Here is a 21,682-nt window from a genome sequence, read left to right as displayed (position 1 = left end):
CCTACATGGGGATATGTACCTTTATAGTATGAGCTTCACTTCATCATTCATTGACTATTGAATAAAAATTTCTGCTGCTCTTAGAACTGCTTATATATGAACCATATTGGGTAGGTAAAGGACCTCAGAATCAGCAACAGTCCCAAGTTTGTATGACCAGAGCAGTTTCACCTGGCCACAGAAATTATTTCATAGGACCTCGATAGCCTGGAGCCAGGGAGGTTGACTGTTACTAATCCTCTGGAAGAGGCTGTGCTGAGAACCATGAAACCTTCACTTCCTCTGTGCACTGCAAGTTCCCAACCACAAGCGCCAAGGTAGAGGGGCAGGCAGCACACAACCTCAGCAGTCGGAGCACCAGCCTAGTCATGGCCCCTGAGGTAAGTGCCGCTGCTCATCCGGGACAAACCACAACTCCAAGAGGCCATTCTAGGACACATGGATAGGCTGCACTAGAGTGCTGAGGAAGCAGGTGGAGGCTTCAGGATTCTTTGTAGTAGGAACAGTAGATGGGAAATTGAAAACCTAAGTGGCCACTAACCACAGGTCAGTCTCCTCCTTTTCTAGCTTTAGTGCCTAATCTGTGAAATATAGAGAGTTGGGAGAGGCTCAACTTTGGTGACCTCTAAGGTTCCCTTCAGTTCTGACTTGGCATTCTGGATCTCATGTGCTCTATGGAATTGGCACTGGGGAGGCCTGATGCTCTGGGGTGGTTATGGGCTGTGTGTTGGAGATGGAGTTGGTGGTTGTGGGTGGGTATAAAAAATATTTCTGGCTGAGCACCAGAGGTTTACACATATAGTCCTAGCTATTCAGGAGGCTGAGGTCTGAGAATCATAGTTCAAAGCCAGCTAGAGAGAGAGAGAGAGAGAGAGAGAACACGCAAGTGAGAAAGAGAGAGAGGAGAGACAGAGAGGGAGAGACAGAGAGAGAGGGGGGAAGGGAGAGGGAGAGAGAAACCAGAATGGAGCAGTGGCTCAAGTGGTAAGTGTTAGCTTTGAGCAAAATAGCTCAAGGACAGTTCAAGCCCCAGGATTGGCACCAAAAAAAAAAGGTTCTGCTAGTCAAGCACGGTGGTAGGTTACTGCAGTCCCAGCTACTTAGGATGTAGAAGCAAGACGGTCATTGAGTCCAGGAATTTGAGACTAGCCTAAGTATCATATTTAGACCTCATCTCACAAAAGGGAGAAGGAAGCTGGAGGTGTGGCTTGAGTGGAAGAGCACTTGCCTGGTAAAAACAAGTCTCTGAGTTCAAATCCCAGTACCAACCAAAGAATAAATTTCTACTAGAGCTGTGTGAGGGAGCCCAATAGAAGACTAAACAGGTGCTCTGCCTGTGTAGGGCAGGTAAGCACAAGGTAGAAAGCAGGGAGGAGGACGGTGATTTGTAGAGGCCTAAAAATGGGGCAGAAAGTTGGAGCCTTCAGATAAAAGGTGAAAAGAGGAAGGCCAGTAACTGGAGAAGCAATGTAGAAGGTGTCGAATTAGATGTAGCCTGAACACTGAGGCCAGCAAGCTGTGCTGAGAGAGAGCACCAAGAGGATCTGGGCCTGGGAGGGAAGCTCTTCTACCTGCCCAAAATCCGTAAGCACATAGGACAGCACACCAGGGAAAGACAGTGCAACCTATGAGAAGGAATGTCACCATCAGAAGGGTCAGCCCTGGAAGAAAAGTGGTGACAATTCCCTTGGGGCATGCCTTACAGAGCAATTTGCTCATCAGAGAAGTCATAATAGGGGTGAGGCAGATTCCAGGCTTTTCTTTTTTTACAAGGCCTAGCCTCCTTTCCCTCTTTACTCCCTCCTGCAGGTGATCGAACGGCAAACATTAGAAGCCTCAGACTTGGCCTTCTATTTGGAAAACTATAGCTCTTCCTATGACTATGGAGAAAATGAGAGTGACAGCTGCTGTGTGTCCTGTCCACAGGATTTCAGTCTGAACTTTGACAGGGCCTTCCTCCCTGCCCTCTATAGCCTCCTCTTTCTGTTGGGGCTGCTAGGCAATGGCATCGTGGCAACTGTGCTGCTGAGCCAGCGCGCAGTCCTCAGCAGTACTGATACCTTTCTGCTCCACCTGGCTGTGGCTGATATACTGCTGGTACTGACACTGCCACTCTGGGCAGTGGCTGCTGCTGTCCAGTGGGTCTTTGGCTCCATCCTGTGTAAAGTGGCAGGTGCCCTCTTCAACATCAACTTCTATTCAGGGGCTCTGCTGCTGGCCTGCATCAGCTTTGATCGCTACCTGAACATAGTGCATGCCACCCAGCTCTACCGCCGGGGGCCCCCAACCCGTGTGACTCTTACTTGTGTTGTTGTCTGGGGGCTCTGCCTGATCTTTGCCCTCCCAGACTTCATCTTCCTGTCAGCCCAATATGACGAGCGACTCAATGCCACCTACTGCCAGCACAACTTCCGGCTGGTAGGCCGAAGGGCTCTGCAGGGACTACAGCTGGTAGCTGGTTTCCTGCTGCCCCTGCTAGTCATGGCTTACTGCTATGCCCGTATCCTGGCTGTGCTACTTGTCTCCAGAGGCCAACGGCGCTTGCGAGCCATGAGACTAGTGGTGGTAGTAGTGGTGGCCTATGCTCTCTGCTGGACCCCCTATCACCTGGTGGTGCTGGTGGACACTCTCATGGACCTGGGGGCCTTGGCCCGCAACTGTGGCCGAGAAAGCCGGGTAGATATAGCCAAATCAATCACCTCAGGAATGGGTTACATGCACTGCTGCCTTAACCCACTACTCTATGCCTTTGTGGGAGTCAAGTTCAGAGAGCGAATGTGGATGCTACTCATGCGCCTGGGCTGCTCTAACCAGAGAAGGCTCCAGCAGCAACCATCATCTTCCCGCAAGGATTCATCCTGGTCTGAAACCACAGAAGCTTCCTATTCAGGCTTGTGAAGCTGGATGGGTATGCCCTTTTACCCATGTACCCTAATCCCCTACACACATTCCCATGCACACATGCACACACTCAGGGTCCTCCCTCCCTCGACTGCTGAGCTGGCTCTGGCTGTCCCACACCTTGCTTCCGGAACTCACTGGCAGTCCCAGAACAGTGGGAATGGCTCCACTGCTGTTCCTTAGCTATAAATCCCCATCCTGCCACTTCAGAGATGCCTGCCTGGGTCGCTAATGCTCTTCTACTTGCTAATTAGTAAGTAGAGCTTGGCCTTCCCCATATGCAAGGAATATGAGACAAACAGCAGAGGTCCAGGCCTCTGCTTCAGCCTAAGACTTTTAATATGGTCCCCAAGACTTTTCCATTTGCTCTCTGTTCACCTTTAACCAAAATTATGCTTAAAACTTTTCAATAAAATGCTAATTGGACCAAGGTATACTGGCAGTCATTATTCTAGTCAATCCTGACTGAGCTCAGGAATGCTCTTCCTGCTTCTCCCTGTCTGGCCCTCTGTCTGTCAGCCCATCCTGCCTATTAACATTTCTGTAGCTTTTTCTCTGCTCTTCTTGGCACTCTTTTGCCTTCTGTTGGGATCCCTTATTACCTATCTGGTGGTGCTGGTGGGCACCCCCATGGGCCTGGGTGTTGACAGTGAGCAATGAGCAGCTGGCTGTTTGGACAATCTGGTCACACTCTAGTGAAGGGACCACCAAATGTATGACTTAAGTCCCTGTACTCTAAAAGTTCAGGCTAGCAGAAAAGGTGCATTGAAAAGTAGTAATACCAACTGGGTATCCATATGCAGAAAACTAAAAGTGGATTCCAGTTTGTCATCATGCACTCATATCAACTCAAAGTGGATCAAAGACCTCAACATCAGACCTGAAACTTTTAAATTACTGCTAGAGGGAGTAGGAGAAACATTAGAATGCATAGACATAGGCATAGGCAAAGGCAGAAATTTTTTGAAGAGTCCCAGGGGCACAGCAGATAGAAGAGAGACTTGAAAAATGGGATTACATCAGAATAAAAAGTTTCTGCACAGCAAAGGACATAGTCACTAAACTAGAAAGATAGCCAACAGACTGGGAGAAGATCTTTACCAGCAATATATCAGACAAAGGCTTAATATCCAATATATACCAGGAGCTGAATAAACTAACCTCTCCCGAAGCTAATACATCAATTACTAAATGAACAAAGGAACTAAGGAAAGACTTCTCAGAAAAGGTAAGAATAGCAAAGAAACACAGGAGAAAATGCTCATCATCCCTAGCCATAAAGGAAATGCAAGTCAAAACAAATCCGACATTCCATCTTACCCTTGTGAATTCAAGCAACAACAAATGTTGACAAGAATGGGGAGGGGGAAAGGAACCCTATTGTACTGTTGGTAGGAATGGAAATTAGTACCACCACTCTGGACAGTCTAGAGGTTCCTTAAAAAAGTTAACCATAGATCTTCCCTACGACCCATCCATACCACCACTCCTGAGTATCTACAGAGCCAAATTCACAAGCCAGGATACCATAAAGACACTTGCACATCCATGTTCATTGCTAAACTATTCACCATAGCCAAGCTATGGAAACAGCTAAGGTGCCCTATAATAGATGAGTGGGTCAAAAACTGTGGTACATGTATACATGGTGTTTTACTCACCCATGAGAAAGAAAATGATTATATCATTTTCAGGGAAACAGATGGACCTAAAATAAATCATATTAAGTGAAGTAAGCCAAGCTCAGAGAGACAAATGGTATATGTTTTCTCTCGTATGTGGAAGCTAGAACTAAAACACACTGGGACATGATAAATTATGCAAGACTTTAGGCGTTCACACATAGTGAGACCAAAGGAGGATATTGTTAGGAGAGGAACAAAAAGGCTTAATACTTGTACATCTCACCATAAAAAAAATATTTAAGATTGAAATGAACTTCAAGAAATGGAAACAAGAGTGTTTCTTGTTGCTGTTTTTGTTTTCTTTGTCTTGTTTGTTCATTTATCTGTCTTTGGGAGGAAAAGGGCAACACAGAAATGAATGGACAAAGGCTGAACAAATGTAGCAGTGGTACTCACTAGACATTTTGTTGAACCATATATCTTGTGGATGGGATGTTAGGGAAAAACTTGGAGCAAGGGAATGGGGTGGCATTGTACAAAAAGACCTAATTTATGTTAACTGTAACCCCTCTGTATATCACCTTTATAATAACAATAAAAAGTAGTTAATACCCAGCCACCTGTGCCACAAGGCATAGTGAGCCCAGGACTCAAAGCATGAATGTTGGGGACCTTTGGTGTGCATCCTGGAGACCTGGAGGGCAAGTATCATTTCCAAGGGTGAAAAGAAGACAGTACTTCTCGTCAGAAGGGAGCATAGTAGCAAAGATGGAAAGGCTGAAAAGGGCAATGCATATTGGGGGAGCATTATCAGTGGTCCCAACTGGCTGCACTTAAGGGTTCAGACAGAGGAAAGGTTGAAAATAAAACTGAAAGGTAGTTTGAGATCATGTGATGGACCAAAGTTTGGTCAGAAAGTTGTGTGGGTCATTCAAGTGACATGAGAGGTGATGCAGGTTCTTACTATGGAAATGGCATTGGGCTTAAAGAAAAGCAACAGGGCTGTCAATAACTTACTAACAGTCATTGACATGTAGGCCACTCAGTAAAGTTGTTGGGACCATTTTTCTACAGCAGGTGCTGGGGCCTCTGTCAGTGGAGGAAAAAACTGGAGCATGACCCATTCTGACTGGCAGCTGGGCTACATAGCAAGACTTTCTCAAAACACACACACACACACAAACCACTACCACCACCACCAACAACAACAAGATATGGTAAAAGGAACTGAGGTTGCTAACCAGCTGATTTTAAAATAAGATTTTTCTGGATTAATTGGACCCAATGTTATCACAAGGTTCCTTAGAAGTAAAAGAGGGACATAAAAAGGGGGAAAAAGGGGGGGCCTGGGGAATGTAGCTGTGGAGATGGGAGGGAATGGAGGGTAGGGGAAAAACAAAGGAGGAGACAACAATGCTTGATAAGAAATGTACTCATTACCTTGCTCATGTAATTGTAACCCCTCTGTACAGTATTTTCACAATAAAAAACTTATTAAAAAAAAGAAAAAGTAAAAAGTAAAAAAAAAATAAAAAATAAAAGGGAAAGAAAAGATGTTTCTGGCTTTTAAGGTGGAAGAAGGAGCTATAAATCAAGGACTGTGGGTGGCCTCTGGGAGCTGCAAAAGCAAGGAAATGGGTTCTCCCCTGGAACCTCCAGAAAAGAACATAGTCCAATCAACACCTTGATTTTACTCTAGGGTATCTCATTTCAGTCTCTTGATCTCTAGAAATGTAAGAAAATACATCTGTGCTATTTTCAACCACTATGTTGTGGCAATCAGAGGAAACAAATGCAATATTGAGTTCAATCCACATCCTGGATATCATCTAAATATAAGGAATATACTGAAACTTTTGTGGTCAGTCACAGAAATAAAAAAACACAGAGTGAAATGCAGAAAACATTTATTTTTTCGTAATTACATGGCCCAGATAGCTTCACTCAAAGTCACCAGAAACTCAACTCACAAAACATGTTTGCTTTTTCCACACAGGGTAAGTGAAACAGGTTATTGTATTAGCAGCCCTGATTGTAAAGTGCTGCAATGTTTTCTCTTTCCAGTATTGTTCTCATTCTCTTAATCCACCATTCTTGAAACCAGACAGCTTCACTCAAAGTCATCAGCAACTCAACTCATAAAACACATTTGCTTTTTCTATGTGGGGTAAGCGAAACAGGTTATATGCACTAGCAACCCTGACTGCAAAGTGCTACAACTTATTCTCTTTCCACTCATTCTTGAACCTTACTTTTCTTCTGTTTTGTTCTACATGTTAAAGATATGTAAAGTTAACACCTAAGGTACACCTAAAGGGCTTCAGACTGGTTAGCCCTCAGTCAAGAATAACCGTCAATAATAATATGAACCCAAAAACGTACTTAAAATTCTACTCTTAACAGAAACAGATTTTTTTCTAAAAATTTCTGGTTAGTAAAAATTTCAGCTTATAAAAATGTACTCTAAAACAAGTTTAAGGATTTTTCTTTTTTCTCGGCAATATAATCCTTGCTCAGCTTTTTCATCACATCCCCATGGAAGTAATGGGGCATCTCATGCATCACCTTTCTGTAATTCTGCTTCACATACATGGCAAATGGTCTCACATAGGGCTGAATGGGGGTTCCATCTTTCCGCAGTAATGGAACCATGACAAGAGTGCCTTTGCATCTGGTGCAGAGAAAACGTTCGGTGTTCAATGATTTGGTGTAGCGGCCAACTCTAATAAGGAAAAAAGATAATCACACAACAAAGGAATGAGTCACTAAGCCTCACTATCATCTCCAACATGACAGCCGTGGGCTCAAAGCAATTTTTCTGAGTGTGGTATCCCTAGTAGCCACTGGAATCAAAAATCACTTGGATGTCAGAGTGAAAAATAATTGGAAAAAGTCTTAGGAGCAGGAGATTAGGAGGAACGGGGTTTAAGACCCTCATCTCAGTCAAAGAAACTGTCAAATCACCTACATGGAAAGCCATATATAGAAGGATCACAGCCCCAGGCAAAAACATGAGACCCTACCCGAAAAATAACAAAAGCAAAAAAGTGCTGGGATCATAGCTCAAGTGGTAAAACATCATCTACCTAGCAGGCTTGAGGCCTTGAATTGAAACCCCACTACTACAAAAAAAAAAAGTCTGAGAAAGGTCTTACCTGGCACTGCACTGAATACATTCATAATAAATTTTGTAGTTAATCCTATAGTTGTGGCACCGGGTGATCATGGGCAGCTCTGGGTGTATCTCATTGCATTTTTTAGCATAAAATTTCCATGAATCACCATGAGAATCTTGGACACCATCAATCAGCCAGGAAGCTACATGGCATATTTCATGTATTAAGGTATCCCGGATTCGAACTTGGAAGAGAAATGAAAAAACAACCATGAGCATTAAAACCAATGATCTTCTAGCCTGCTACCCAACAATCCCTTAATTTTCACCTCCACATAACAAAAAGGTATTGTGTGTGTGTGTGTGTGTGTGTGTGTTTTGTGTGTGTGTGCATGCGAGTGTGCAAGTTTGTGTGTAAAGGCAGTACTGAATGTAACCTTCCCAGGATTCTGAAAGTGAAACTTCCATCTACATCGAACTAATTTTGTTAACAGTAGAAGCTTAGGTGAACTGGTCTTTTGAGGAGCTCCCATGTGCTCATTTTTTAATAGGGCACTGCTAAAAGTATTTGTGGCAAGAGTTGGTTTCTTACCTCCAGACAGAAGGGGAGGGGAACAATTGCTAAAGTACAGCTATGGTGATCTGGTCAGGAAAGAGGTTCCGAGGTCAGATGTGGATCAAAGTTCAGCAAAATAAAATTTTAATGACTGATTTGATTTATAAAGAAAAATCATCCAAAACTGGGTGAGGGTATAATATGACTATAACTCAAGTGGATTTAGAAAGAAAAGTCATTCAAAACTGGGTGAGGGTAGCATATGACTATAATTCAAGCTACTTGGGAGCTGAAGCCAGACAATCACTTGAGCTCTAAAGCTTAAAACTATCCTGTACAACATAGCAAGACCCCATCTCAAAAAAAAAAAAGTTTCCACCGGCACTGGTGGCTCATGCTTGTAATCCTAGCTACTCAGGAGGCTGAGATCTGAGGATCATGGTTCAAAGACAGCCTGGGAAGGAAAGTCCATGAGACTCTTACCTCCAATTAACCACCAGAAAGGTGCAGAGAAAAGTTTAGGTCAAGTGGTAGAGCATTTTGTTCAGTAAGCGTGAGGCCTTGAGTTCAACTTCTAGTACTCAAACAAAAAAGAAAAAAGTAATAAAGCTGCCATGCTTATTACCTGCAGAGTCACAGACTTTCAAAGAAATATGAATCCTGGCATAGCGCTCCTTCTTCAGGTTCTGAATCTCATTTGCAATACACAAGCCAGCAGTGTGCAGCATCTTTTTATTCCAAATGATTTCTATTTTCTTTGGAAGCTGAGAATGAAAAGAAATCAGAAAATTCTAAGCAGACCAGAAACTAGTAATGAGATTTTTGTTGTTGTTGTTGTTGTGGGGCTTGAACTCTGGACCTGAGTGCTGTCTCTCAGCTCTTTCTGGTGGTTTATTGGAGATAAGGGTTTCATGGACTTTCCTGCCCGGGCTGGCTTTGAAGCACGATCCTCAGATCTCAGCCTCCTGAGTAGCTAGGATTACAGGCATGAGCCACCGACGCCCGGCTCAAGAGTTTTTCTTTAATGAAAAGTAAGACACTTTATTCTCTAGGTTCTTGGCTCAGAATAAGTTGGGGAGAAATCTATCCAAAAGGCACACAAATCTAAACATTCCAGGCAGAATGAAAGCCAAGCTGAAATTCAGGTAAGGACAATGCATAGGAAATGAGACAGGGAGTGCTGGAAAGGTGGCTCCGTGGTAGAGCGCTTGCCTTGCATGCATGAGGCCCTGGGTTCGATTCCTCAGCACCACATAAGCAAAAAGAAAAGAAAAAAAAGAGAGAGGAAATGAGACAGGGCACGGTGGCTCAAGCCTGTCATCCTAACTACTCAGGAAGTTTGGAAGGATTATGGTCTAACAGGTATAAAGCAAAAGGTATAAAGGACAAGACACTTTCTAAACAATAACTAAAGCAAAAAGGGCTGGGACTATGGCTGAAGTGGTAGAGCAATTGCCCAGCAAGCATGAAGTCCTGAGTTCAATTCCCAGTAAAATAAATAAATATCTCTCCCAAGCTGATTCCCAAAGTCACCTATTACCTGGTCCTTTACTACCTAAAACTAATAGAGCTTACTATGCCCTAGGCCCGATGGAAGGCCTCACACTTCTGAAGTAATAAGAACAATTGGCTCTTCATAGCCATGGATTCCAAATCATGGATTTAACTGCCTGCAGACAAAAAAATATTTTAAAAAGAAACAGCATCTGTTCTACATGTATCAATTTTCCCCTTACCATTATTCTCCAAGCAATAAAGTATGATTATTTGTGTACTGTTCTCATTGTATTCCCATTGTGTGTAATGTACAAATATTTAAAGTATATATGTAGATATGTAAGTTATAAACAAATACTGTGTCATTTTTGTAAGAAATTTGAGCATGTGGATTCTGTTATTTGATAGGACTACTAGGACTAGTCCCCTAAAGATATAAAGGGACAACTATATTGCTATTTGCTTCATTTTAGAGATGACAAAACAGGCAAACTGAGGTTAGAGACTTGCCTAAGTTCACACAGTTCTTTCTGATGATCCTTCAATTTGAACCCTCTCTTCCAGGTAGTGAAACCTCAAGACTTCTCCCTTGTCACTATTGTTCTTGCTACTTCAAAAACCAGAAATCTCACTTCCTCCAGGCCAACCTTACTTTCTGAATATTAAGGCTTTCAGTCATTCTTCCCCTGGTTGCCCACTGTAACAACCATCTTTCTCATATAGCTAAACTCCAATATAGTCTCCATTTCATATGCCCATCTCATCTTGCTATCAAAACTGACACTTCTCCAGGACATGACATGTATATGGTTTACACAGTATATAGCACTCAAGAATGATAGCATACAGGAGGTAGTCAAAAAATGCTTATTCACTGGTTCTACCTTGTCATCAAAGATGGTAGTATTAGCCAGTTCATAGATTCTCTGAGTCAGTTCATTTTTATTGTGCTTGAAATTCCTTCCCGAATATTGTTTTAACTTTTCAATTTCATGAAAGAAGCATCCAGGTATTTTGCATGTAGATTTCCTGCAAAGGTGAATTCAACTGAGTTTTACATAGCTAGAGAAATAAGTAGAAGGATTTATGCATAAAAGTCAGACCAAGAGAGACCGAAAACCTGCTACTACTTCTTCCTTCCAGCTCCTTATATAAGGGTGTTTCCCAAGCTTCCAATGGTTGCCTTTTCTCAGAGATATGAAGCCTAGTTTCAACCTCAACAGGACTGAGCCCCTTGCCCGCAGCTGTAGTCTCAAGCCATCCTGATATCTAACCTCTAAATTTGCAATTAATTGCCCAATGCAAATTTCCAACTCTCACACAACCTCCAGCACAATATGCTCAATTATCAAACTTCTGTTGTAATTGGTTGAAAACCTCAGAGGCATTTTTAATTCACTTTGATCTTTACTCCATGTTCAGCTGGGCACAGAGACAAACTAATATTTACTTCCTATCGTATCTTTAAGCTAGCTTCTCCTTCCCAAGCTCAAGTTCCTTTTCTCCCTGTTATGCTCTGATACAACATATTCTCTAACTATGCTTACTGCCAGGCTCTTTTACTTTTTTTTAGTAAGCTTTTTTTATTGTGAAAATACTGTACAGAGGGGTTATAGTTACATGAGCAAGGTAATGAATACATTTTTTTATCAAGCATTGTTGCCTCCTCCTTTGTTTTTCCCCTACCAGGCTCTTTTTCTTCTAATCTAACTCTAACACTCCTCCAGATTTGCCTTTCTAGGTCACATTCCAATTAACATACCCGTTTGATTTTCCATGACCACTTGGGCTGACATCCAAGGTCCAGGTATACCTGGTCCTAGCTTCTTATTTCTAGCTACCATTTTCACTGTGACCAAAGTGTACAACTCCAACATCCCTTGGACGCAAATTGTGATTTCTCACAAGCTCTGATTTCCCACACTCATGTAAGCACAACTTCTTTTCCCACAGCCTAGTTCCATTTCTATTGAGAACAACAATCTGCATGGATTTTGGTGGTGGTGGTGGTGGTGGCCATGGGGCCTGAACTCTGGGCCTGGGCGCTGTCCCTCAGCTCTTCAGCTCAAGGCTCTACCATTTGAGCCACAGTGTCACTCCTGGCTTTTTCTGCTTATGTGGTGCCAGGGCCTCTTGCATGCAAGGCAAGCACTCTACCACTAAGCCACCTTCCCAGCCGTTCCCACACACACACACCCCACCCCCGCCCCCTGCATGGATTTTTATCATTTGCAAAGAACTCCTTTGCATCCACATTTGTATTTATTGGTTGTGAGGAAAAAGGAAAAGTACTAGACAAGGCAAAGATTCTTCATCTCAAAGTCTGACATGGATCACAGTGGGCAATTATTTAATTTTGAAAGCAAATTTGCATCAGAAAAGGGGGCACAGGAGAACCTGAAGCATCTCAGGATTCAGCAAATAACATAATTCTAGTGTGTGCTCAAACAAAACTGGCTTTGAAAAATAAATTTCATCCTCAAGGCCTAAGTAGTTCACTGCAGGCTTATCATCCCCACATCAGAGGAACAAATAAGACTCTACTCTGGATACAACAGATCCTACAACCAGCAAGCAGACTGCATAGGAATAATACTAAATAAAACAGGAAGTCAAACACTGACAAAAGAACAGGAAAGAGTCCAAACAGGCTTCTCCTTTCTTTTGTCATAGTCTCTACCAAAGCAACCTAGATATGACCCAAGATATCCATCTCTATATGCAAAGTGATTTAATATGCACCTAGGAATCCAGAGAAGATACTTAAAATTGCTGAGGCCCCAATGCCTACCATGCTACATTTTCCCTTGGCCTTCTTTTTTTTTGGGGGGGTCCAGTCGTGGGGCCTGAACTCTGGGCCTGGGCACTGTCCCTCAGCTCTTCAGCTCAAGGCTAGTGCTCTACCACTTGAGCCACAGCGCCACTTCCGGCTTTTTTCTTTTTGCTGATGTGGTGCTGAGGAATGGAACCCAGGGCCTCATGCATGCAAGGCAAGCACTCTACCACTGAGCCACCTTCCCAGCCCTCCCTTGGCCTTCTTAAGATATATCTTTATGCAAAAACAAGAGTTAATAGTTATATACAGGATGAGAGTGAACTTTAGTAGTAGTGTTTGCCACACATGTATTAGGCCCTGGGTGCCATCATTAGAACTACAAAACAAAACAATGCAAAACAAAAAATGATCATAAATATACAACATAAAAGTCTTTATATTGCTTCTCTTGTATGGTAATTCAGATGTAAGTATGAATTAATCCTAAATAGAAGTAAAAACAAAGAGAGAATTCTGCTATTTAGAAAACTTCATAAGGGAAAAGTAAAAAGTTCCTGGAATCTAAGTGAAAAAAAAGAATATCTGGGGCTGGGAAGGTGGCTCAGTGGTAGAGCGCTTGCCTTGCATGCATGAGGACCTGGGTTTGACTCCTCAGCACCACATAAGCAAAAAGAAAAAAGCTGGAAGTCGCAATGTGGCTCAAGTGGTAGAGCATTAGCCTTGAGCTGAAGAGCTGAGGGACAGCGCCCAGGCCCCACGACCAGACCCAAAAAAAAGAAAAGAAAAAAAAAGAATGTCTGGATTGTTTTAATTATTACTATGTCTTTAACCTAAGTAATCAGTTATTTTCAGTAATAAGAGTTTAATAAAAATAAGGGAATGAAACTGAGTATGATGGCGTTTGCCTGTATATTTCTGGGATGCAGAAACAGGAGATTCTCCAGTTTGAGGCCAGCCCAGGCAAAAATAGCAGTAGGATGCTATGTAAAAACAAAATATTAAAAAAATGTGGAAATATAACAATGGAATCCTCTTCTATATAACTAGTGCAAGATAATTTTCAAAAAAAAAGGGGGGGCTTCAGAAGTAGATCGATTGTCTAGCAAGCCAGAGGCCCTTGGGGTCAATCCTTAGCACCAAAAATGAAAGTTGGTAGAAGGACTAAACCCAATTAATTTCACTATGTGATATTTGATCTTTGATATTTCACAGGAGATTGATGACATAGCTCAGTGGTGGAGTGCTTGGAAGAATGCAGAAGACCTGAATTCCATCTCCAAAATTGCAAACAGTAAAACAAAATAAAGGAACACAAAACAAACATAAAAATCTACATAGCAGTGAGTGACTGGGTTCGTAGAAAGCACTTGGAAAACCTGGAAGACATCCTTGACATCCCTTGCTCCAATTCCAGCAGGTGAAAAGAACAGGTCAGCCCTACCTTCTGGACACCTCCATTGCATTTGTCTTGATATAGAGCAAACTTGTGACCACCAGATTGTTCTTAGCTGAAAGAAGTCTCTCATTTGGCTACACACAAATCTATGAGCTGAATTTACAGACAAAGGAATCCTCAGAGGTCAGAGCTGTTGTGAGGGCAGAAAGGGCCTACTCTGCCAAGTAGCTGCAGGGATCTTGGCAGAATAGCCACACCCAGTCCACCACTAGGCTGCTGTACAAAAGAGGGAGGAGGGAAACTGGCAGGTGGCCTGTAGGCCCTGACATGTCTCTCCCCACTCAAGTTTTAGAAACCAAGCCCTGTTTCCCCAATGACACTCCTTTATCCTCTTGGAGATGCTTCCTGTACCAGTGGACTGCTGAACAGAGAACAAGGATGCAAATAATGCCTGTGTGATTACGAATGAACAGTACATACTCATTGCCACATTTTGCAGTGTTATCATTGCTGGGTATCTTCATTAAAATCTTAGGTATTTGTCCTCTGTCAACTGAAAGGATAATAAGAAAATTAGTACCATCAATCAAAGTTTGTACCATCAATCAAAGAGAAAAGTAAGCCCAGGAGGAGCCCCCACAGGACATCCATCCATCAAGAGACTTATGTATAAAAGTTGTGTATTGCTGCATATTGTCTTCTGGTTGACTTTGTCAATGGAATCACTGAAAACACCAGTACAGTGAGCTGGGTAAGCTCTGTCACAAGAACTGATGATTATGTCCTTAGAGGCTAGGTTATGTGGGCCACTGAGGCACACAGGGGCATAAGGAGTAGGATGATATAACTCATACCCTAGACAGTACCTTTACTTCTACCTTCATCTCCACTCACATTGCCACTAATTACCAGAGGATAAGAACCAAGAATAATTGTCACTCCTTTCTTTACTTAAGGAATGTAATGGACACTGTTACATGCAAATCATCTATCTAGAACCTAAGAGAGACTTTAGTCTCACTTAAGATGAAGATTCCTCCTGTGAAGAAACTACTGGGAGAATAGACTAAGGATCATTATTCAACACTGAAGAGATTCTAAAAGATTGAGAACCCAGGAGGGAGGACCAGCTGTAATGTATGGCTTCATAGAGAATCTGCCAATATCATGAAGTCTTACAAAAAAAATGGGATAAAGTTCAAAAACAGATGGAGGAAGGAAGGAAGAAAGGAAGGAAGGAAAGGAGGGAGGAAGGAGGGAAGGAGGGAAGGAGGGAAAGGGGAAGGGAAGGAGAGGGGAGAGAAGGAGAGAGGAGGGAAGTAGAAAAGGTGGAAATGAGAATGGAAGAAAAGAAGAAAGGAAGAAAGGAAGGGAGAAAGGAAGGAGAAAAGAGGAAAAGGAGAGAAAGCAGAAGGAAACAAAAATAGAACCCTCAGGGAAAAAAAAAGATCAAGAGACAAAGCACTGCAGGGAGGTGTAGGAAAAAAATAATAAAATACTGAAGCATGAATACATGCAGAAATATTGTAATGGTTTGCATGTATAATAAAATATAATGAAACTTTTTAAATTTGTTTTAGGAAAGGAAGAAAAAAGATAAAGGAGTGTGGTAGATGAGATTGATGGGGAACACATTGTATACTAAAACTGTAAAATATTTAAAAAGGGAAACACACAGATGCTCCCATATTTCTAGAAAGATCCTTTCCACTAGGGTGGCCAAATCTAATTGTTCTTACCAGCTTGCTCTAATAGTTCAGTTTATAGGCAGGACAGGCAGCCTGGAGCCTTACCACAGGCACACCAAGCAAATAAATCACAGCAGATACACTTGGCCAAATGGCTACAGGCCTTGGGAAAAACATACTTGGCTAACAGGTATCACACATATTTCATTTTCCTTCCTTTTCCTTGGTCACTGTACTTCACACATAGAAACTTCATCAGCTAACAACTTTTCACCAGTTATATCTAACCAAGCCTCAGATTTTGGCCAAGATTTTCACCAAGATCCTGCTTCTCAATGTTATTATCAGGTGAATTGTAATGTGAGACAGCAAATCCATCCACCTCACTTTTATTTGAGAAAACTTGACTGACAATTCTATTAGCTCAGGAGTATACAAACTGTTAAGTTCATTGTCTCTAATTTGGAGGCTCCACAGTTGCTGCTGTGGTAAGAAATGGATCTGCAGATCCACATTCTGCACATGGAGAGAAAAATGGTAGCACTGGTTACCAGGAGATTATAAACCCCAACTTTGTCTACTGGGATTCAAAACTGCTAGTGACTAAGGCTTCAGAGCTCACCTACTACTCTAAGAAAGAAGTATACTTGCCTTCAGTGCTTATAGTGCATATCATATATTTGGTCATTTGGAAATTTTCTTCACCACATTCTGAGTCGATCTTCATATTCCTAAGCAATAGAACATGAAAAGAAAAGAAATAGAAATCTAAATACCTATTCTCTTCATAGCATCTTCTAGAATAATTAACTTCTTGCCAGTATTTGGTCTTTTCCCCACAGTAATTCAGTTTCCTTCTTGTAACTATTCAGACTTTCCATTACTCCTGATTTTCTATCTTTCTATGCACTTTTTCCTTTTTTTGCCAGTCCTGGGGCTTGAACTGAGGACACTGTCCCTGCTTCTTTTGGCCAAGGCTAGCACTCTACAACTTGAACCACAGTGCTGTTTCTGGCTTTTTCTGTTTATGTAGTACTAAGGAATCGAACTCAGGGTTTCATGCATGCTAGGCAAGCACTCTACCACTAAGCCACATTCCCAGGCCCTATCTTTCCCTTTTTGCACATACTTTCTAAAGTAGATATCTGTTCTGTGTTAAGTATAAACTGGGCACTCTCTCAGCAGTACTGGGGGAAAAAACAGGGCAAGGAAAATCTACAAATAGACATGCAGTTGTATGACAAAGATAGAAAGCAACAGTTGAGAGAGTGTACCTTACAGCACATAGGTTTTCTCAGCATCACTCTGCAGTCAAAAGCCCACTCTGATAGCAGGGTTTCACACGTAGCACACAAATTTCTCTGCCATTGCTCAGTTATAGAAAATAAGCTCTGTTTCCCCAATGACATTCCTATCCCCCTGAAGATGCCACCTGTGGCCAGTGGACTGCTGAATAGAGAACAACAAGTATGTAACCAATGCCCATGTGATTAGGAATGAACAGTACATACTCAGTGTCAATTTTTTCAACTTCATCATTGTCGGCTTTCTTCATTAAAAGCATAGGTTTCTGTCCTTCACCAGCTGAAAGGATCATAAGAAAATTAGTGCCATCAATTAACTAAGAGAAAGGGGAACTCCCAGTCAAGCACAAGACCCATCTATCTATCAACAAAACTATGTATTAAAGTTTTTTGGTGACTCTGTCTAGAGGATCACTGAGACACCAGTGCAGCAAGCCAGGCAGCTGTCACGGAAAAAGAACTATGTCTTTAGAGGCTATGTCGGTCAAGGAGACACACAGAGGCATAAGGAGTGGAGTTACATAATGCATACCTTCAGCAACACCTTCATTCAATCTGCAAGCCTGATCCTTTTGCCTTCATCTCTACCCACATTGCTAGTAATACTACCAGAGGCTTAGAAACTAAGCATTATTGTCACTCATTCCTTTACTTAAGGAATTTATTAAACATATGACACATGCCAATCATGAAGCTAGACTCTGAGAAAGGCTTTGACCTTGATTAGATGAAGAAGATCACCCTTGTGAAGGAGCTACTTAGAACAGGCTTAGAATGATGATTCAATACTATGATCATGATTAGTGCATCTGAAAAGACTTCACAAGGTTCAGAGCCCAGGAGCAAGTTGTCACTCTATGGCTTCATAAAGGAACACACACACACACACACACACACACACACACACACACACACACACACAAAGCAGGTAGATTAAGGGAAAATGAGAAGGCGGGAATAAGAGAGGTAAAACAGAAGGGAAAAGTGAATAAGGGCATATACTCAGAACAAAAGATGCAGGAAGAAATCCCTCCAGAGAAGAAAAACAGCAAAAACTTAGAAATGAACTCTAAGAAAGACAATGTATGGTATGCATCCCACATTTCTACGGACACTTTCTACTGGAAGGAACTCACCCAACTTCTGCTAGGAGGTTGCTACAATGGTTCAGGAGCCTGCAGAATATGCAGTCAGACCACAAGTACATCAAGCAAGTAAGGTACAGCAGATACACTTGGGCTGATGGCCATATTCTCAGGAATAGACTTACTTCATTCAGCAGGAGTCACACATATCTTTGAAGGGGGTTTTTCCTTCCTTTTCCTTGTGCTCCTCAACACAATTTCTAGGTTATCCTCAGGATCATTTGGTGATTGACCAAGATTTTAACCAAGATCCTGTTTCTCAATGTTTTTTTTTGGTCGGTTGTAGGGCTTGAACTCTGAGCATGAACGCTGTCCCTCAGCTCTTCAGCTCAAGGTAAGCACTCTACCACTTGAGCTACACTGTCACTTTCGGTTTTCTGGTGGTTGATTGGAGATAAGAGTTTCATGGACTTTCCTGCCGGGGCTGGCTTTAAACCGAGATCCTCAGATCTCAGCCTCCTCAGTAGCTAGGATTACAGGTGTGAGCCACCAGCCCAGCTTCTCAATGTTATTATCAGATGAATTATACTGGAAGACAACAAATCCATATCCTTGCTTTTATTTTAGGAAACTTGGCCCTTATCATGGAAATTCCCTTCCATTAGCTCAGGAATATAAAAATTGTTACGGTCATCAGTACCCAGATTGGAGTACTCAGATAGGAAGATCCTGGTGGGGGGGGTGGGGAGGATGGAAAGGGATGGGAAGGGGAAACAAAAGGGGAAGCTACAATGCATGATAAGAAATGTACTCATTATCTTGCCCATGTAATTGTAACCCCTCTGTACAGTATTTTCACAATAAAAAAAGTATATTCTCTGTATATTCCCTATACCTCTTCCTCACACATGTCACATTACTAAGGACAAATTCAACAAGCTGGACAATGTGATATTAAAAGTCACAGTTAAAGCCAGGAGCTGGTGGCTCACGGCTGTAATCCTAACTACTCGGGAGGCTGAGATCTGAGGATTGCGGTTCAAAGCCAGCCCAGGCAGGAAAGTCCATGAGACTCTTATCTCCAATAAACCCACTCAAAAACCGAAGTGGTGCTCTGGCTCAAACGGTAGAGCACTCACCTTGAGCTGAAGAGCACAGGGACAGCGCCCAAGCCCAGAGTTCAAGCCCTACGACCAACCAAAAAAAAAGTCACAGTTAAGAATCTTGCTTACTTCATGCTGTTTTCCCCTGTTTGTCTTCTTTATTACTATTATTTTACTGAAAGCAGTGACATGTGAAAGAACAATCAAAGATCAGTGGCAAGTCACATTCTCTAAATAGCATGATATACTTGTTCAATGTTTCTCAAGTAGGAGTCTGTATACTTGGGTATATTCACTATTCCATAGCAAAATAAGAAAAAGTGGAGTTTCTTTTGCATCAAGTTAAAGTTCTATAATTTAGAAAAGACTGTTACATATTTTGTCATTATATGTTGGCTACATTTCTGGTACTCCCTAGCTTATACAGCTATGGAAGTAATAGCTGATATCTGAAAAGGACACTCTATAGATTGGGAGAAGATCTCTTCCAGTTATATATCCAACAGTGGCCAAATATCCAGAATATACAAAGAGCTCTATAATTAACCCTCCTTCAAAATCAATAGCCCAATTAATTAATGGGCAAATGAGCTAAATAGAAAAGAAGCAAGAATAGACAATAAACATATGAGGAAATGCTCAACATCCCTGGCCATAAAGAAAATGTAAATACAGGGGCTAGAAAGGTGGCTCAGTGGTAGAGCGCTTGCCTTGCGTGCATGAGGCTCTGGGTTCGATTCCCCAGCACCACATAAAAAGAAAAAAAGCCGGAAGTGGCACTGTGGCTCAAGTGGTAGAGTGCTAGCCTTGAGTTGAAGAGCTGAGGGACAGTGCCCAGGCCCAGAGTTCAGGCCCTACGACTCGACCCCCCCCACCCCAAAAAAGAAAGAAAATGTAAATACAAATAATATTGAATTGGGTGCAGGTGGCTCAAGCCTATAACCTTAGCGATTCAGAAGGCTAGGGTCTGAGGATGGCAGTTCAAAGCCAGCTTGGACAGAAAAATCTGTGAGCCTGATATCTCCAATTAACCACCAAAAAATTCAGAAATAAGCCGGGCACTGGTGGCTCACACCTGTAATCCTAGCTACTCAGGAGGCTGAGATCTGAGGATCGCGGTTCAAAGCCAGCCCGGGCAGGAAAAGTCCATGAGACTCTTATCTCCAATAAACCACATAAACAGAAAATGCTGGAAGTGGCACTGTGGCTCAAGCAGTAGAGCACTTGCCTTGAGCTGAAGAGCTGAGGGGCAGCGCCCAAGCCCAAAGTTCAAGCCCCACGACTGGCAAAAAAAAAAAAAAAATCAGAAATAACACTGTAGCTGAAGTACCATGGTAGAGCACTAGCCTTGAGTGAAATAGGTCAGGGACAGTGACCAAACCCCAAGTTCAAGCCTGGTCAGCATCAAGAATAAGAATAAGAACAATAAGAAATTATGGAGGAGATAGACAGAGGGGGAAACCCTATTACATTATTGTTGGAAATGTAAACTGCTATAACCACTATGGAATGTGGCATAGAGTTTGCTCAAAAACCAAAACACAAAACTACTCTATGATCCAGCAATACCATGCTTGGGCATCTACTTAGAGCATTACAAATCAGGATATGATAAAGAAACTTGTACATCCATGTTTTTTGCTGCATTATTCACAATAGCCAAGTTATGGAAACAGCCCAAATGCCCTACAATAGATATGTGGATCAAGAACATGTAGTATATGTATACACAGTGGAATTTTATTATTCTATCAGAAAGAATTATGTCATTTGTAAGGAAATGGATGGACCTAGAAAAATTATGCTAAGTGAAGTAATTCAGGCTCAGAGAGATAAATGGCATATATTTTGTCTCATATGTAGAAGCTAGACCTAAAATACAAACATACCTGATAACATATACAGGGTTTTATACATATACACAAACAAGTATGTTTGGGGAGGAGTGAGACACAAATAGAGGGAAGGATGAGCAAATGCAGTCATTATATTCAATACATATTTCATAAAAATTAAACTATATAACCTGTAGGTAGGTATGGGAAGGGGAAAAAGAGAATGATGTAAAGGATGACATTGATCAAGATGCATTATATTCATAACCTGACTTACAGACTTATAACATCTTTTCACAAGAACTTTTTTTTTTGTTGATTGTGGGGCCTGAACTCTGGGCCAGGGCACTGTCTCTCAACTCTTCAGCTCAACGTTAACATTCTACCACTTGAGCTACAGCGCCACTTCCGGCCTTTTCTGCTTATGTGGTGCTGTGGAATCGAACCCAGGGCCTCATGCATGCAAGGCAAGCACTCTACCACTGAGACACCTTCCCAGTCCCTTCCCAAGTACTTAATAATAAAAATGTTTTTAAAAAATAGATGGTAGCTGGGCACTAGTGGTACATGCCTACTCAGGAGACTGAGATCTGAGAACTGCAGTTCAAAGCCAGCCCAGGAAGAAAAGTCCATGAGATTCTTATCTCCAATAAACTACTCAGAAAAAGCAAGAAGTGGTAGAGTTCTAGCCTTGAGCAAAAGAAGCTCGGAGACAGTGCCCAGGCCCTGAGTTCAAGCCTCAGGACCAGCAAAAATAGATAGACAGATAGATGTATAGATAGATGTATAGATGGATAGATG

At 42.1% G+C, this 21,682-nt stretch overlaps 2 protein-coding genes across 2 annotated transcripts; one reads left to right on the top strand and one right to left on the bottom strand.

Annotated features, from left to right (window-relative positions):
• Positions 1-295: 295 nt before the first annotated feature.
• On the top strand, positions 296-3,375 carry Cxcr3 (chemokine (C-X-C motif) receptor 3). Its single transcript, XM_013031647.1, has 2 exons — positions 296-380; positions 1,810-3,375. The coding sequence occupies exons 1-2, from the start codon at positions 369-371 to the stop codon at positions 2,896-2,898; spliced, it is 1,101 nt and encodes a 366-aa protein (XP_012887101.1). The 5' UTR covers positions 296-368; the 3' UTR covers positions 2,899-3,375.
• A 3,041-nt stretch (positions 3,376-6,416) lies between these two features.
• On the bottom strand, positions 6,417-14,468 carry Acrc (acidic repeat containing). The gene is made up of 5 exons (XM_013031616.1): positions 14,347-14,468; positions 10,579-10,723; positions 8,823-8,961; positions 7,682-7,886; positions 6,417-7,248 (listed from the first exon to the last, which is right to left on the bottom strand). Exons 1-5 carry the CDS (start codon positions 14,466-14,468, stop codon positions 6,990-6,992), a joined length of 870 nt encoding a protein of 289 aa, XP_012887070.1. The 3' UTR covers positions 6,417-6,989.
• Between the last annotated feature and the right edge of the window lie 7,214 nt (positions 14,469-21,682).

This window comes from Dipodomys ordii, unplaced genomic scaffold, assembly GCF_000151885.1.
Source record: "Dipodomys ordii isolate 6190 unplaced genomic scaffold, Dord_2.0 Scaffold142, whole genome shotgun sequence".
NCBI classification, from domain to species: domain Eukaryota; kingdom Metazoa; phylum Chordata; class Mammalia; order Rodentia; family Heteromyidae; genus Dipodomys; species Dipodomys ordii.
Note: the sequence above shows the minus strand (reverse complement) of the source record. Positions and strands in the feature narration are given on the sequence as shown.

What these genes read in the sequence shown, in the direction of transcription:
- Acrc (XM_013031616.1), bottom strand. Translation starts at nt 14,468, where the DNA reads ATGGTACAAACTTTGATTGATGGTACTAATTTTCTTATTATCCTTTCA. An exon ending in CTACCATCTTTGATGACAAG is followed by an intron (nt 8,962 to 10,578) that starts GTAGAACCAGTG and finishes TTTCATTCTCAG; the next exon opens with CTTCCAAAGAAAATAGAAAT. An exon ending in GAAAGTCTGTGACTCTGCAG is followed by an intron (nt 7,887 to 8,822) that starts GTAATAAGCATG and finishes TTCTCTTCCAAG; the next exon opens with TTCGAATCCGGGATACCTTA.